General features: G+C 39.0%; 1 protein-coding gene across 4 annotated transcripts in view; it reads left to right on the top strand.

Annotated features, from left to right (window-relative positions):
• epc1a (enhancer of polycomb homolog 1 (Drosophila) a) overlaps positions 1-18,133 on the top strand; it is a 51,273-nt gene that overhangs the window by 15,680 nt on the left and 17,460 nt on the right. For 2 of the 4 annotated variants that reach the window (XM_056242187.1, XM_056242185.1), the window contains exons 2-3: positions 5,742-5,901; positions 13,834-13,979. In XM_056242187.1, the coding sequence (XP_056098162.1) occupies positions 5,802-5,901; positions 13,834-13,979 (246 nt within the window). In that variant the 5' untranslated portion in view covers positions 5,742-5,801. Of the gene's footprint in view, positions 1-2,853; positions 3,010-5,741; positions 5,902-6,128; positions 6,256-13,833; positions 13,980-18,133 lie in introns of those variants that run through there. The other 2 variants (XM_056242186.1, XM_056242188.1) reach the window with 2 other exon arrangements.

Below are 18,133 nucleotides of genomic sequence, written 5' to 3' on the forward strand. Positions count from 1 at the left end.
AAAACAAACCAATAACGTCTGATGATCACCCCGCCTACGTGCATTTCTCCAGTACCGACAGCAGAGCCAATAACGTCCGAGCTTATCGATACAGCGGTCTTTCAAAATTCAGCCCCGGGCTCGTTTAATACCGGGTTTCGGTACCCATCCCTACCAGTGTAGGCCCTAGGCTACTGTGTTTTCCATGACACTGGGAATGTCCTCTTTCTCGTATCAGCCTCGTAGTTCTTTGACATTTTAACACGTTAAAATAACCTGAAGTAACACTAATGGTGTGTTCACACCGAACGCGAATTTAATTATTTGCGCGAGTAGATTACATACAAAGTCAATGCAAAGACGCGAATAGACGCATCATTTGCGCCGGGCGTTGCGAATGACGGGAATTGGGCGACGCGTTTGCCGCGAATGTCTTCCGCGCAAGTTGAAAAATTTGAACTCGAGCGAATGTTCAAGCGTCTAACTAGACGCGATAGACGCGTATTTGACGCTCTATTCGCGTTCGGTGTGAACACACCATTACACTCTTCGCGCCACTGTGTATGACGTTTGCTGTTTGTTTTGCTGATGGCCAGTCACTGGCCCGCGCGGGCCAGTGACTGGCCAATCAATCAACTTGCCCGACATACTCTTTTACTGGCCCCGGGCCATTGCTTATGTCGAGCCCTGGCTATATGTGTCATTGCCATTTTCTTTCACATCTTCCTGCACTCTAGATATCTTGGTCAGACATGAAAAAGCCCCATGCTAGTATGTAATCTGCTGAATGTGGTTAATTTGAAGCAAAATAAGTTCATCCCTGTTACAAGTCGCTTTGGACAATGTCACATTAGTAATCAGTTGCTCCAGTTGCTCCTGGATCAGCCAGGCCAACAGCAGGTCACTGTGTATGATGATTCAATGATCCTGGTCTTGTGGATTTGGGTTTCATGCTCCATTGTCTTTAGATTGAAGTAATGTTAAGGCAGGGCGATATGATGTTGAATACCATGGAATGGTAGCAATGTGTCAGTCAGTACAGAGGTTCTGCTCTACAGTGAGTTAATACTAAGGGTGTAACGGTTCTCTGTAAAAAAAAACTAACTCTACCGTTCTCCACACACTTGCACCGCGGCTAATATCAAATCAGACGTGTAAATTATAAGTTCCGCTAATGTATGTTTCTGTCAATTGAAACCCATTCTGGCTTCCCAATACATTACAACAGCAATGATCAAACGTGGACAAAACGGTCACTCTTTGTAAACTTTGTTCAATGCGAGTGCTGTATGCTCGAACATGACCAGTCATTTACGTGATCGTCTCCTGGGTGTTGATAGCGCTGGTGAGACCTGAACAGCACACATTGCAATCTGTGTTTAAATCAAACTCATTTGCGCTTGTTTTTAAGCCTTGCCATTTTAAACATTCAAGCCCAAGAAGAAGTGAATGAGAACTCGCGCTGTGAGAAGATTTGTGTGTGTGCACTCATCCGAAGCGCGCACGGAAAGCCGCGTCTCAGACAGCGCGCCGTTATATTGAGTTCTCTTTCCAGTCTTGTGCTTGAACTTCAGTGAGCCAGTAAGCATGCCGCATGATTGGTTGTGGCGAGATATCAAGGAAAAACACTAGTTTACGCCGGTTATGCTCAGAGACGTGGCTCATACCACACGTGAGGCTGTAGTGTGTAAGCGTCCCAACCCCCATAGATGTAAAAGATAAAAGGGGTGACTACATTTCACCAGGCTCGATGCCAACAGCGTGCGATGCGATTTTTGCAACAATATGAGTTAGTCTGTAAAAAAAAAACTCAACAAACTGAAAAAATAAAACCAAAGGTTTTTTTAGGTAATATATAATGTAGTAGGTTAATCTTGTTGAAACGGATTTCATAAAATTGGTATCGGAAAAAGTGTCGTAATCGATCGTATCGTTAAGTAACCGGTATCGATATCGAATATTTTTTAACGATACCCAGCCCTACTCGTGTACATTATCAGTACATTGGATCAGTGTGTTATGTCTTAAAGTGATAATATTCCTCCAGTCTGTGTTTTTAATGTTAATCCAACAAGGAAATCACTCACTGCTCTTGACTTAATAGCTTCTGTAACTTTAAGGATTAACCTAATCTTTACCGTGAAACATGCAGTGTTATTTTACATGTGATTACTTTATTCAATTTCTGTACCTGAAAACTGCTTTAGAGACCTGAAAAGCACTGTTTATCATTGCTCTGTTGTATTTATTTGTGCTGTTGCTTGTAGATAGATTAGCCTATTTGTTCTTATTTTCTTTATTTATATTCAACAGTAGTCCTTTTTTCCTGAACATAGCACCAAACCGTACCTAAACCGTGATACAAACCAAACCGTGAGTAATTTGAACCGTTGCACCCCTAGTTAATACCACAAAAAATCCACTGTGTGGTTAAAAAAACAAAACAAGTCTACTGTGTTGCAGACTGGGACTTATAGTTTAGATAACTTAATTGCAATTAAACTGAAATACACTTTTTTTGCAATGGCTTCAGACATATAATTTATAATGCATTATGTTTTGTCTTAAAAAAAAGTATTTTGTTACATAATGTGAATGTCAAGCTTCAGTCTTTAGGGGAAAAAAAATCAAGTTTTTTTTTTTTTTTTTTTTTTTTGTCAGCTGAACCCCTTTGACCTAAAATATTTAATTGAAATACCCCCTGAAAAGAACTACAAAATATGGCTGTCTGAATTCATAATCAGGATTTGCTCACAAGAGATTCTAGTTAAACACTTGGAGATCGTGTTTTAGTCTCTTTCAGAGCTTTTTTGTGTTTTATATGACCATTTTGTTCTCTCTCCCCTCATCTGTTTGTAATTATGATCCTCTAAGGTCAGTGACGGGGTCACCCTCGGCGGGGGGAGCATTTGCAATCCGAAGGTTATTCAGAGGACTGTGCCAAAGGAAGTCTGGCTTTTGTCTGCTGATAATTGCCTCCTTTCGAGAGACCTTTCAATGAGGGCTCGCAGCTGAGTCATTTAAGACGAGGTGTGTGTGTGTGTGTGCGCGTGTTTGTGTGTGTGTGTGTGAGCGAGAGAAAGAGTTGTGACTTAATGAACTATTGAAAGTTAGTTTTTAAACTATGGCTGGCAGGAACACAATGTTAACTTTAAGTAAATAGACGTTTTGTTTGCTTTCTTACTGCTATTACGTCACCAAGCTTGTTTGAGGTCCTTTGGTGAAATGCTTCTAGGCTGTCATGCGTAATGTTTTTTTATTATTATTTGATTTCCTTATGCCAAGTGTAATCATTTCAGATGAGCTCCTGGGGTGCATGACGTCAGGCGAACTGGCCAAATGATTTGGACTTTTTTGGAGACTGTGCTCTTGTGTTTCTTAGAGTAGTTTTATGCAGCCTGTTTATGGCCCACTTATTTAAGGGAGGTTGAGAAAACCGGTTGAGGTTATTGCATTAAAATGGTTTTGCCATTTTCTCTGAAACCACAGCTCATCTCTTTTGTGGTCTGATCTATATTACAAATTCATAGGGGAGGTAAAGAAAAGCACTAAAGTGTTGCGTAATTGGGGTGTAGTTTTGTTGTAATGATCAGGTTAGATGCTCAAAGACCAAACTGGCTTTGTTTTTGAAGGATTCTTGCATTGCCTCTTCTGAGTCAGATCAGGTTTTTGTATAAATGGGGTTACCGGGAGAAAATGAAGGCAGATTACTGCGGCATGTTTTTATCATCTTTGTGGAAAAAATTATGTTGTGAATTGTTTGAAATCAAGCTGGTCATGATGACGATCAAAATATCTATACGTCTATCCCATGTAGGGCTGGGCGATAAAACGATGACGATATGTATCGCGATAGACACGTGATCGATATCAATAAAAAATGTGTTCGATAAAACGTTCGATATTTTTTTTCTTCGTCGGAAGAAACCACAGGTTGCGAAGCAAGTTTGGTTGCATTATCAAAGGCACTCGCTCTCTGGTAACCTAGCAACGTAGGGAGTGACACGCTCAGGCAATCATGTAACGTTTCAGTTTGGTTGCGCCATCGTTGTCTCGTGCTGCTGGGTTCTTCTTCAGTAACCGGCGATTGATAAGCAGAAAATGAGTGCCCTTCATCTGCATGCCATGCAGGCTAGAATTGCGAAACATTATTGGATAATTCGCTCTATTCGCGTTTGATGTGAACACAGCATAATGAACAGGCTGCGATGTCAAGATTGCAATGCTGGAGTGTCTGTGTGTGTGTGGCGAGAGAGAGAGAGAGTAGGCACGGGCGCGAGAGAGAGAGACACGCGGGCGCGATCGAACAGTGGAGACATAAAAACATACTCCGTCATTTTGTTAATACAGGACATCATTCAGTCTGCAAAGTGTTTACAATATTTGTGTAGGCCTATACTCGCAATAAAACACAACATTGTCCTTTTGTCACACTGTATTTCTTGTCAAACTGTAACCTACAACTGTCACACACCGTTTTAAAAGCAAAACATATTTATCCAACCCCTTTGTAAAACAGTCTGTGTGTTCCATCTTTTGGACAATCATCATATCGCATTGGTTTTCATTTCTTGTCCTCAAAACAGAGCACTAATCTGTTTATTTTTAAGTTACACGTTGATTAAAAAAGAAAGTGAAATGTGTTGGTAGATTATTTTATACGGAAATCAATTATTTATAATTCTGCTGCTGAGAATAAAGTTAGGGTTAATTAAAATTAAGGAAAACAAATATATTGATCTGAAATATAGCAAATTAATTTTAAATTCATTCAGGTACAATTACCAAACATATCTCATATCTATCTTTTTATTAGTTTAATTAATAAACCAATTATATAAAACTATTATCAGTGCACTATAAATAAACTGGTTCTATGCCTTTATTAATAAAACTTATTTAAAAAATACAAGGCTTAAGACATTTATAAAAATGCCTTCTATATTTCTGTTTTGCTTTTCACTCCATTGTACCGAAATCGTACCGAACCGTGGTGTCTCAAAAAAAAACATCAAGCAGGGGGCACATACGATCACAAACCCCCCTCACCCCCGTCCCGCCACGCCACTGCCACCTTTTTTACTCTGAGGAGTTTGCAGGTCTGATTGTGAATTTAGACTTATGTTTACATTTTAATTATTTGAGTTTTCCATGGTTGTGTTGACATTTCTGTCTTGGGATTGTAATCAGAGGAAGGTTAAGTTTAAAATAAAAATGTTTAAATGTAATATATATTTTTTCTCCTGGTCCTTATTTTAAATGGGTCATAAAAAAAATCAATAATTATCGATATCGACCGATATGAAACACTGATATCGTGATACAGTTTTCAGCCATATCGCCCAGCCCTAATCCCATGCTCCTTCTGCATATTGTCAACGGTTTTGTAATATCTTTGGCCAATGGCAGTGTTGTTCTGCAATACGCAAGCACTAATGACGTTCTGTTCGAAACGATTTTGTTCTTTTGATTCGAGTCTTTAATGATTCATTCAGTACAATTTGAAAAGTGTTTATAAACAACCGTTTAGAACCAATGCAAAATTTTAATCTGAATATTGTGGTTCATTTTTCTTTTTTTTATTATAACTTTTGAATGGATTCGCTAAAATGAATCCGACCTAACACTGCTAATAAACAATGCGACAAAATAGTCTTGTGCATTATTTTAGAACCCGTTTTTTTGGGGGGTTCAATATGATCCTCTACTTTGTGAATGGGAATGTTTACTGAAGCATATGTCTCTGTTTATGGTTGCCATAGGAACACCATCTCCAGAGGGCGATTTCCGCCCAGCAGGTGTACGGAGAAAAGAGGGATAACATGGTGATTCCTGTCCCAGAGGCCGAGAGCAACATCGCCTACTATGACTCGCTTTACCCCGGAGACTTCAAGATGCCAAAGCAGCTCATTCACTTACAGCGTGAGTACACGAATGTAAAAACGACTGGAGTATTTCTTTAATGAAGCAGTGTTTTAGAGTGGGATCAGCAAGGATTGTTATGAGGGACAGGTATTGAAGTGTTTGAATGGGAAAAACAAAGTAATTGAAGCCTTTGTTACCAAATTCTGTCTGCCAATTCCTAAACAGCAGGTGTTTTGTGGTTGTTTTTGTTCTGTGTGAGTGTTTGTGGATTGCAGGCTGTGCCATCTGCCACGTCTTATACATTTTGGTGCTTTCACCTCATCTGATTAAGATGTCCCTGAAATGACCCTTTCCTTTAAACTGTTTATTTGAATGCATGGACCGTTCTGAGCATCTTTTTGAGCATCAATGGTGGTTGAATTAAGAGAATTTCCTGCCATAAATTTTCTCTCTGGCTATTAAACTGTATTCTGCATAATTTATTTTAAAAAATGTGTTTTTGTTCACATGATAATGGAATTACTAAATGTTGAGGAGTAGGGCTGGGTATAGTTACCGATACCTCGATTCAATACCGGTTTCTGTGCGATCGTTTTTTAGATACCAATTTTATGATATCCGTTTTAACAAGATTACATATTACCAAAAAAAAAAAAAAAAACTTTGGCTTTATTTTTTCAGTTTGACTTTTTTTTTTTTTGACAGACTTAATGACTCTTAATGGGGGGTGGAATATATGCCTCGCGCTCAAGCTCACACATAAAGCTTGCTGCAAAGCAAAAGTAGCCTAACACCGTGTCCTAACTACACGCGACGCCGCGACACGCGATAAAAGGTATCTTTTCCATGTTAATCAGAGTTTTTGTCCTAACCAGACGCGACGGCGACACGCGAAGTTTCTAATTTAGAAACGGTTCCTATTTTTGCGACGTCGCGGCTGACAGATCCGCCCACATTATTTATTTTTAGTTAAAAATAGGTCACTGTGCCACAAGCGATAATGGATAATTTACCTCCGATTTTGAAAGCATATAATATAGCGTTCAAACTGAGTTCTATGCAAACATACAACTGTACTTCATAACTAAATTAGTCAATGAGTATATTTTGTTAATGTTTTGATTTTTAATAATGATATTTCTTGATTTGATTATGTCCTTACCCATTTCCAATGCGAGTGCGGGCCAGCAGTGCGCTTTCACAGAGAGACTCCGGCCACACGCTGTTCTGAATGGCTGTGATTTGATTAACGTGTGGCGTCTCAGTCGCGTCGCGTCTAGTGTGGACAGACACACTTGCTGTCGCTGGAATTTTATCGCGTCGCGTGTAGTTAGGACACGGTGTAATGATTATGAATGTGTTGGGGGGGAAAATAGCAAGGTGACATTTTTAATTGTTTATTGATAAACTAGTGTTTTCTGAGTCAGTGTTGGCTGTAAAGATGTTGACGTTGCTGACTCGTCATCTCCGCAGTGTAGTGAAAACACGCGTTCGTGCCTAAAGAGAGAAATTTCAAGCTTTCTATATGCCTATTTCTCATGTCTGTGAGCCAAGTAGCCTGTACTTTGAGTTTCGGTTAATTTTTGACATGCTCCATTCTTCCAGTTGAAGACGGAGCAACTTTCTGCTCTTACGTTTCTTCCGTGCACTGTCAAGTGCTTCATCGGATTTGTTGTGTTGCCGGTCTTGGCAGTAATTATCTTGTTGCAAATATTGCATCGCACGCTGTTGGCTTCGAACCTGGTGAAATGTAGCCACACTTTGATCTTTTATATATAGGAATGGGACGCTTACACACAACAGCCTCACGTGTAAACTAGTGTTTTTCCTTTATTTTGCCACAGCCAATCATGCTGCACTGGCTCAAAATTTGGTACTGAACGAGAAGACATTTTTTGATACTCGATGGTATCTAAGCATTTCGGTGGGTGCCTAAAAAGTATCGAACTCAACACCCAGCCCTATTGATGAGTCGAGGCTGGAATACACTACATGACTTTTGTTCAGATTTTTGCCCCGATTTGCATGCATGTTACATATTTAAAGTAGATCAAATCCTTGTTTAATATAAAAGCAATATTGAATTCAAATGTTAACTTAATCTTTAATATTTGGCAACTTCTTTAAAATAGAAATGCTACAGCCACTGTAATTTCTTGAACAATAAAATGTGGACATCAAAACATGCAAAAACTTTTATTTTGAAATAGTGATGAACGGTTTGCATATTTAGAAAAATATGATGTATTCTCCTGTGTTGCTGTAGGTTTATAAATGATTTACCTTACAAATCCGATGAAATGGCACACATTGTCTTCCCAGATGAACGTTATAAGCAACCCAAACTCACAGCATATGCAGAGATGGAGTTTGAGACGCGCTCCACGCATGTGAATAAGTTCATGTGGAGCAGCATCTGTGAACTAAGATGCACATAACCTACACGCATGCAAATACATTAAGCACTCAATAACATTATCTATGCTGTAGTATGTGTTTAAAATGGGTTTAATACATTGTGCAGCCTTAGAAAACAGGCTAATAATGCGGTTCATAGATTCTCGTCCGTGGAATGCGCCACTTCCGGTATTTTGCCGGTTACTCGTAAAATTGCAATTGTTTGTTGATATAGGCTACCTAATGTGTGCCATGTTTTTAGATACCTCTTAGTCTGGTTTAGTTTGTTTAGGTTCGCTGTGTGGGGTAGTTAATATTTAACTGACATGACTTAATTTCCGGGCAGTTTCGTCTATCTTGAGTGTGTGTGTGTGTGTTATGGGCTAGATTGAGTGACTGGTTGAGTTTAAGTGAGTTTGGCGGCCCCTGGGGTGTCTGTAATAGGAGCAGGAGGTGTCCTGCTGTCAAAGAGTGTCTGAGCACACGCTCTCACACACACCAGACAAGAAGGGGGAGGGAAAGTGGAAGTGAGGATGAGGCACTGGGAACTGTAGTGGGAACACTGTTCAGATGGGGAAGTGTGTTTAAGAGACATCTCTTGGGTTCTCTGAGGGCATCTGCCAAATATACAGGATGATCAAAATTGGTCTTTCCATCGCTCACTCAAGTGAGTTCATTTAAAAAAAAAAAAAAAGTAAAACCCTTTTTTGGAGACTTTTCAGACACTGTCTGGTCCATACTGGAGCTTAATTTGGACAAAGTCTTTGTGCCATTTAGGAGCCAGTAAATCTGAAATCGATGCTACCATAATAATAGACTATCATGCAACAAAGTGGTAGCCCATTTAGAAAAATTAGTCTGTGAAAGGTTGTGCAGAAGATAGTGATGCTCTGGGCAGGATTTTTTCAGCCGATACGACTACCAATTTCATGATTTTAATGCAGATTTTAAGGCCGATTCCCAATCATTCACGCTTTATTTAAATGGATGGTTCACTCAAGTTCTGTCATTTACTCACCCTCAAGTTGTTTCAAATCATTCTGTATGAAGTTTTCGTCTGCTGAACACAAAAGAACACATATTTTGAATGTCGGAAACCAAACAGTTGATGGACCCCATTGACTTACTCGTACCGGTGAATGTTGCAGTGTTGTACGGGGTGTAACGGTACACAAAAATCACGGTTCGGTACCTACCTCGGTTTTAAAGTCACGGTTCGGTACGTTTTCGATACAGCAAAAAGTAAGAAATGCCAGAGAAATTTCCTATTTGTTAAAGGTGCTCTACGTAACTTTTAGCGGCCTCAAGTGGTGATGTTTTAGATTGCAACCAAATTTTACAAGAGCGCTCGTGCTCGAACTCATAGACAATACCGTCTATTGTGCAAATATCTCGGCGAATACTAGACGGATTCGGCGAGCACCGAGCTCGTTGGGACCATCTAGTCGAGCTGAAAAGAACCATATAAGTTCCATAGTTTTTGGTGGTGTTTTCGCGGAGATATTAGCAGAAAACCATCGTGCGCGCTGCAAAATTGCGGACGCCGGTGACGTCACGATCTCAGAAGAAAATCGCTCGTATCTCTGGAACGCAAAGACCCAGAGAGCTCAAATTCGAGGGAGGAGGTCCCAGGGGAACCCTTGCCCGAACGCTAGAGTGGCGGGCCTCGGGGATGCCCCCTACCGGATCGCCGTTCGCTGGGACCCCCGATTTCGAACGGCTATAACTCGGGGAGCCGGGCGAGTTGGACCTCGGGGGTGAGCTTAGGGCTGGGCGATATGGCTGAAAACTGTATCACGATATCAGTGTTTCATATCGGTCTATATCGATAATTATTGATTTTTTTTATGACCCATTTAAAATAAGGACCAGGAGAAAAAATATATTACATTTAAACATTTTTATTTTAAACTTAACCTTCCTCTGATTACAATCCCAAGACAGAAATGTCAACACAACCATTGAAAACTCAAATAATTAAAATGTAAACATAAGTCTAAATTCACAATCAGACCTGCAAACTCCTCAGAGTAAAAAAGGTGACAGTGGCGCGGCGGGACGTGGGTGGTGGGGGTTTGTGATCGTACGTGTCCCCTGCTTGATTTTTTTTTTTGAGACACCACGGTTCGGTACGATTTCGGTACAATGGAGTGAAAAGCAAAACAGAAATATAGAAGGCATTTTTATAAAAGTCTTAAGCCTTGTATTTTTTAAATAAGTTTTATTAATAAAGGCATAGAACCAGTTTATTTATAGTGCACTGATAATAGTTTTATATAATTGGTTTATTAATTAAACTAATAAAAAGATAGATATGAGATATGTTTGGTAATTGTACCTGAATGAATTTAAAATTAATTTGCTATATTTCAGATCAATATATTTGTTTTCCTTAATTTTAATTAACCCTAACTTTATTCTCATCAGAATTATAAATAATTGATTTCCGTATAAAATAATCTACCAACACATTTCACTTTCTTTTTTAATCAATGTGTAACTTAAAAATAAACAGATTAGTGCTCTGTTTTGAGGACAAGAAATGAAAACCAATGCGATATGATGATTGTCCAAAAGATGGAACACACAGACTGTTTTACAAAGGGGTTGGATAAATATGTTTTGCTTTTAAAACGGTGTGTGACAGTTGTAGGTTACAGTTTGACAAGAAATACAGTGTGACAAAAGCACAATGTTGTGTTTTATTGTGAGTATAGGCCTACACAAATATAAGTAAACACTTTGCAGACTGAATGATGTCCTGTATTAACAAAATGACGGAGTATGTTTTTATGTCTCCACTGTTCGATCGCGCCCGCGTGTCTCTCTCTCTCGCGCCCGTGCCTACTCTCTCTCGCGCGCGCCGCACACACACACACACACACACACACTCCAGCATTGCAATCTTGACATCGCAGCCTGTTCATTATGCTGTGTTCACATCAAACGCGAATAGAGCGAATTATCCAATAATGTTTCGCAATTCTAGCCTGCATGGCATGCAGATGAAGGGCACTCATTTTCTGCTTATCAATCGCCGGTTACTGAAGAGGAACCCAGCAGCACGAGACAACGATGGCGCAACCAAACTGACACGTTACATGATTGCCTGTTAGCGTGTCACTCCCTACGTTGCTAGGTTACCAGAGAGCGAGTGCCTTTGATAAATGCAACCAAACTTGCTTCGCAACCTGTGGTTTCTTCCGACGAAGAAAAAAAATATCGAACGTTTTATCGAACACCTTTTTTTATTGATATCGATCACGTGTCTATCGCGATACATATCGTTATCGTTTTATCGCCCAGCCCTAGGTGGGCTCGTTTCAAAGGCCCCGTCCAGCACTACGAACGATTAGAGTCTTGGGAATATTGATCAAAGATTGACTGAGATATAAGCCGAAAAACGTGGGCCTTTAACCGGAAGTAACTCCCTGACCGTCTACAATAGACTGTATATAAGGAGAAGGCTCGGGAGCGCGCATGCACGTCACATCCGTTGGATTTCGCGGTAAATCCGACCCGGAGACTTCACATAGAAATAGGAATACTGGCCTTCAGAGGTAATAGCAAAACTTGACAAGTGGATCATTTTAATGTGTGATTACAACCCCTTCACACACAGGCAATAAAAAAAGGATTCATTTTAGTAGAAAAGTTATATAGAGCACCTTTAAAAGAAAAAAATATTTTTTAAATAAGTGAGTTTTCCTACATCTTGAAACTTTCAGGTTTATAAATGGGTGTCATCTTTGAAGGATGAACAAATAATGTTTTGGTCATCACATTAAAAATAACATTTATGAAGAGTTCAGATGCAAAAGCCATTTGAAATTTTCTTCTAGAATGATCATTTTTATCAAGCTTGTATATTTAAGTTCAGTAATTTCACTTAAATGGCAATGAACCTATTAATTGTCATTTGAGTGAAATTACTGAACTGAAATATACAAGCTTCATAAAAATGATCATTCTAGGAGAAAATTTCAAATGGCACTTAGAGGCTTTTGCATCTGAACTCTTCATATATTTATTTATATAATATTTGAGTTTTGAAGTGCTGGAAAAAGATGTGTGAAGTACTTGAAACTGAAAGCATTTCACTATTCCAGCCAAACTGGTTACAGTTATGGTGAATGTTGCTGGTCTGTGGACGTAAATATTACTAGTTCATTCACGGCACAATGTTTCTCCTGGTTTCCACGTCACCGCTGTTTGATCTAATAGAGATCTACGGTTAATAACGGAGAAATGTGAATGCTTCTCACTAGATCTCGCAGCGATGTTATTACTTCAGTGGCGAATTCAAATGTTTTCTTTACTGGATCTCTTAGCGCTGTGTAGTAACAGTGTCGCTTGATCGAGATCGGCTCGCGCTGCACAGATGTTGCTGGTCCGAACTAACGGTCCGTGAAGCACAATATGAGTAGCGCAGTTTCGTTCCGCTTTCATTACGCTTGCCATTTGATGTTGCGCAACGGTGTGGTGGTCGCGCCAGCGCGAATTTTGTCGGCAGGAAAAATGGTCCAAGGAATCGTTCGGTTTGTATGCGTACCCGAATCGGAAGCCTCGAACCGAAGCGGTTCAATACGAATACATGTACCGTTACACCCCTAGTTGTACAGTAAAAGTTGTGATACTTAAACCTTTTTGTCTGGCTTAGTAATATGTATAGGTTTGCTGAGTGGAGTAGTCAAAAACTGTTTGTTTCAAAATCTTGCTCCTTTTGAATATTAAACGCATGTTCCCTCATGCTCTTTTAAACTGGCTATTTTTGCTAGTGCTTGCAATTTATCTGTGCAAAAGGCTTTTGATGATGTGTAGATGTAAACGAAACAAAATTGCACCTTGATGAAACCTTCAAAGAATAAAAAAGTGGCAATATTGTCAGACCCGAGGAACATAAAAACATAAACAAACTAGGGATGCACCGAAATAAATTCTTGGCCGAAACCGAAAATTACTAATTAAGATAAGAAAATTATTAATATAAATCTTTTGTATAACTATTATTATTATTAGACTTTTAAATTAAATGCAATAATTTGACTGAATCTGAATTTTAAAAAAAAACTACAAGCCTATAAAATAACCACTCTTTTTTTTTTTTTTTTTGTAACATATCCATATATTAAAATAATATTAAATATCGATATATTAATATACTATTCTTCATTCAGTTATATGCAACAGACTGCATATAACTGATGAGATCAGTACATGAGTGGAGCGTTTGGGCCGTGAGTGACAGCAGGACGCACAGTACACGCACGGAGCGTAACATAGAGCGAGAGCGCAGCGCGCCCACACACACACGGAACGGAGAGCGCGGCGCACACATAGAGCGGAAAAGCGGAGCCGCTCATGAAAATATGCTTTGCGAGAGTGTGAAACCTGATCACCGAACACTGAGGGGCGGGGCAGCATATTTTTGGCTTATATTTATTCTCTTTGGCCAAAAAAAAGAATTTCCGGCAGACGAAATTTCGGTGCATCCCTAAAACAAACGAACAACTTTTAAACATAAAGCTAAAATCAGAAAGGAGACCGAAGCTTTGTTTGAGCTTGTTTAACCTCCAGTGTCTCTCTCCACAGCTTTCAGTCTGGATACGGAGCAGCCGGACTACGATTTGGACTCGGAGGATGATGTTTTTGTGAATAAGCTGAAAAAGAAGCTGGAGGTGGAGGCCCTGCAGTTCGAGGAGATGATTGACAGATTAGAGAAAGGCAGCGGACAGCAGGTTATTAAAAAGATTCACCGCTTACAATGTGAACTGCATATAAATATTAAAATAAACCATGGGGATTTCAGACAGTGGCGCTCAAAACTTTAAATTAAAAGCTGAAGTGATTCTGTTAAACCTTTCTGTCTGAATTCTGGATGTCTGTGTGGAATCCTTAAACTAGAAGTCCAAATAGAAGTAGAACATTTAAAAGACGAACAGCTGTTAACTAATGCTGATAATCTTAAAAAATATATATTGTGTTATTAACTCTTTAGGCGCCAGAGGTTTTTTCCTAAAACATTCGATTTTGACATCTTAATTTCAAAAGGCTATCTTGAAAGTGATAATATTTCTCTAATTTACAGAAAGTCTCTATCTTTTAAGGATGACCCAAAGTTTATGTAGGGATTACATTTTCCCATCTAATTAGCATATTATGACGTCATATGGTGGCGGCAATCTTGGATTATAGAATTTTCATGAAAAGTCACATGTTTAAATGATAAAATGCAGCACTTCTTTCCCCCGAAAATGCCCCTCACCTTCTGTATGCCATAGTGCACAATACTGAATGCTCAGGTAAATAGTAAGTAGTAAACTGTCTAAATCATTACTAATAAATGGTAGCGGTTGTAACGCACAACGCATGTAGCGGTTGGCCTTTTGCTGTAGAGATTTTCCATTTACTACATACAGTAGGCACTCTGATTCCATGTATGGGGCACATATATATCATTCATATGACACACAAACACAAGTAGACAAGCCCTGTTTAGTTCAAAAGCTCACTCGCCGCGGCAAGGCACAGATCATGAGTGAGATGATACGAGCAGCGCGGCCAGATCTGCCTCGCGCGTGCCGAGTGTGCACAGCTCGGACTACTGTCATTGTCATTGCGACTCCCCACCCTGCCTCCACGTTGCCCCTAACTGTCCTATGAATACTTCAACCTCGTCTAACATACCCAGTGGCATTAGACAAAGTCTCCACCACAATACTGTCGCCGCGATTGCGGAGAGGCTCTGATAAAATGGCTCACTCGCACACTAGCTCCGCTTTTGATCGCACTGATTCAATGCGCTCTAACTCAAAGATTTTGTATAGAAGCATGACGTTTTTTTGAGTCGGGATGAAGTATGACATGTCTGCCATCTAGTGGAGGGGTGGCCGAAGGAAATTTGACACCCTATTTGACCAAATCATCCGTTTTATTCAGTGCCGCATCTTGCCGAGTAAACTCGACCGTGACGCCTAGAGGGTTAAAGGGGTCCTATTATGCTTTCACTTTTTCAACTTTAGGTAATGTTGCTGTTTGAGCATTAAAAAGGTCTGCAAGGTTACAAAGCTCAATGTCCGCTCCAAAGGGAGATATTTTATCAGAATTCGCTTTCCAAGAACGACAATGACCGGCTCGTTTGGACTACAACGTGATTTTCCCGGGCTTTATGAAGTCATAATGTTCCTTATTTAAATAATCCCCGCCCACGGAATACACAGAAAAGCGGACGAGACCTGGATGAGCTGCTGCTATGTCAAAGAGACGCTGTTTTTGCCACAACTCATTTGTTTGACCTTCCTAAGGCTGACGAACTTTATTAGTACTAAAATTTATTTTAAACACTGTTCCTGAACATTTATAATGTCGATGTTTATCTGTGCGCTGGTCATTTTAAAAAGAACAGCTTCCAGAAACACGATGCAGTATAGGGATGGCTCGATACCACAATTTTGACTTCGGTACGACACCAGAACCTAATACCTCGGTATCGATACTAAATCGATACCACAGGTTTAAAAAAAAAAAAAAAAAAGTCTCAATTTAAGTGACACTTAAAAAACACTACTTGAAATTCTCCACTACCAAATGTGCAAAGAAAATGTATCAAATTGTAAAAAAAAAAAAAAAATTCAGTCAGGGAACATATACAGTAGGTTAAATTTTGATTTAAAAAAAAAACACTGAAATTATACAATTAAAATAGGTTAATATCTATAATAATAGATTCACATATAATAATAATAATAATAGAATAATGAAATGACATGTAAACCATTAGCTGTCATGCATCAACAGAGATTTATCAACATTTATTGCATTTATTCATCTTGGTTTGGTTACTGTTTGGGTTCATATTAGTTTAATGCATTGCATAAAGTAATGTTAACATGCTAAAAACATGTATTAGTACATTTAATTTTCTAGGTCATTTTAATTACTGATTGATATAGATTAATAAATGCTATATTACTGTTAGGTCAGGTTACCTAATGAATGTTGACAAATGTAGCTTAATTGTAATATTATTACTTTCTCCCTCTCTCGGCTTATTGCTCTAGGGGTCACCACAGCTGCACTAATATGCCATTAATTTTACTATCACTAATACTAAAATTAATATTATTCACATTTTTTATTCTTTATTCATTCAAATTCAATTAATATATGTTTGTTTGAAAGTGCAAAAATGATGAGACTAAACTTAATTGGTTCTAGCGTGTCATGCAAGCAGATTTGAGCCTTCGTGTTTACCGTATCATATATAATTGATAAGCTCTTATGTATGTGCGCTGTTCAATAAAAGTCTAAATTAAATCAGTTGAATGATGGACTAACCTGTCGATCTCTGAACTCTTTGAACAAGTCAAGAGATGAGCAACTGACAAGTGCTATAGGCAGATTTGATGTGTTGCCTCCCCGTTTGCAGAGTGGTGCGAGATCTGTTTCTTCACTTTTCTCATTACTTTTGTTTTGTTGGCAAAGTAATGCCTTATTTCACTCATACTGCTCTCTCTATTTATTAATTTCGGGCTTGTAGAAATTCGAATGAGCTTCGTTTGATCCATCGTGTTCCTCTGTTGTCACCGTTTGCCGGTTTCGCGTGACCCGCGTCAGTTTAGGTTGCGCCCTGCCGCCTAGCGGTGATCTTCGAAACAGCAGCGCATCAAATACTGAATTGAACAAAATTATGATATTGTACCGTTTGAAATTTATACCGGTATTTTTGCTTTACCGGTAATACCGCGCATCCCTACGATGCAGGCAACACACAAAGGCTTCTCCTGAAATGGAGCAGTTTCTACTTTGTAGGGACAATCTAAGTTGCGTTTTCTATTAACAGTTCTAATTATAAGTTGAATGTTGTTGCTACACTCGCCTGCTAGCCAACATTAGTGTTGATATAGTGTTGTTTACTATATCTTTTGTAAGGCTGTTTACTGCCCCTTAGGAAAATTAACCATGTTTTTGTGATTGTTACTGTTTGTAAACCATCGTTTTCCGACAAATATCATGATTGAATGTTGGTGGATAACATCATACCTATAATGTACAAGAAAAACATACCACTCTGAAACGTCCTGTGAAATCCGTGCTAGCAAACTCCTTGCGTGAAATCCGTTCTGGATGCTCCTTGTTTTTTAACATTGTCAGGGTCTGAATCTGGTTTGAAATTGCTGTCATCCTTTATCTTTACACTAGAGTAGAACTCGCATTTATGAAGGGGCTGGACATTTCATGAACACTCGCTAAGCGCTGCCAATCACAACACACTGGGCCAGCTAACAATCACAGCACATTTTATATTTTGGAAGGAGGGGCTTTATCGAAACCAGAACTAAACCATGCGTTCGGGACAGACTGGGGAGAGAGGTGCAGTAATAATGTAAAATATGTGACTTTGTAAAAGAGCATAATGGGACCCCTTTAAATTTTTTCCAGAATTAATTTTTTGTTCACCACGGATGAATTAAATTGATCAAGTGACATTTACATTATTACAAAAGATTTCTATTTCAAATAAATGCTGTTCTTTTGAACTTTCTATTTAACAAAGAATCCTGACAGGTTTTCATAAATATTGTTCACCCAACAGTGAAATTTGTCATTTACTCACCCTTATGTTGTTCCAAACCTTTGAGTTTCTTTTTTCTGTTGAACACAAGAAGATATTGACTTCCATAGTATTTTTCCCCCTCCATACTACGTAAGTCAATGGCTACCGTCAACTGTCTGGCTACCAACATTCTTCAAAGTATCTTATTTTGTGTTTAGCAGAAGAAAAACTCATAGGTTTGCAACAACACAAGGTTGGGTAAATAATGACAGAATTAAAAAATATGGGTGAACTATTGATAACATTGATAATAATTAAAAAATGTTTCTTGTGCAG

This window comes from Rhinichthys klamathensis, unplaced genomic scaffold, assembly GCF_029890125.1.
Source record: "Rhinichthys klamathensis goyatoka isolate OS25496 unplaced genomic scaffold, OSU_Roscu_1.1 h1tg000706l_1, whole genome shotgun sequence".
Taxonomy (NCBI): Eukaryota; Metazoa; Chordata; class Actinopteri; order Cypriniformes; family Leuciscidae; genus Rhinichthys; species Rhinichthys klamathensis.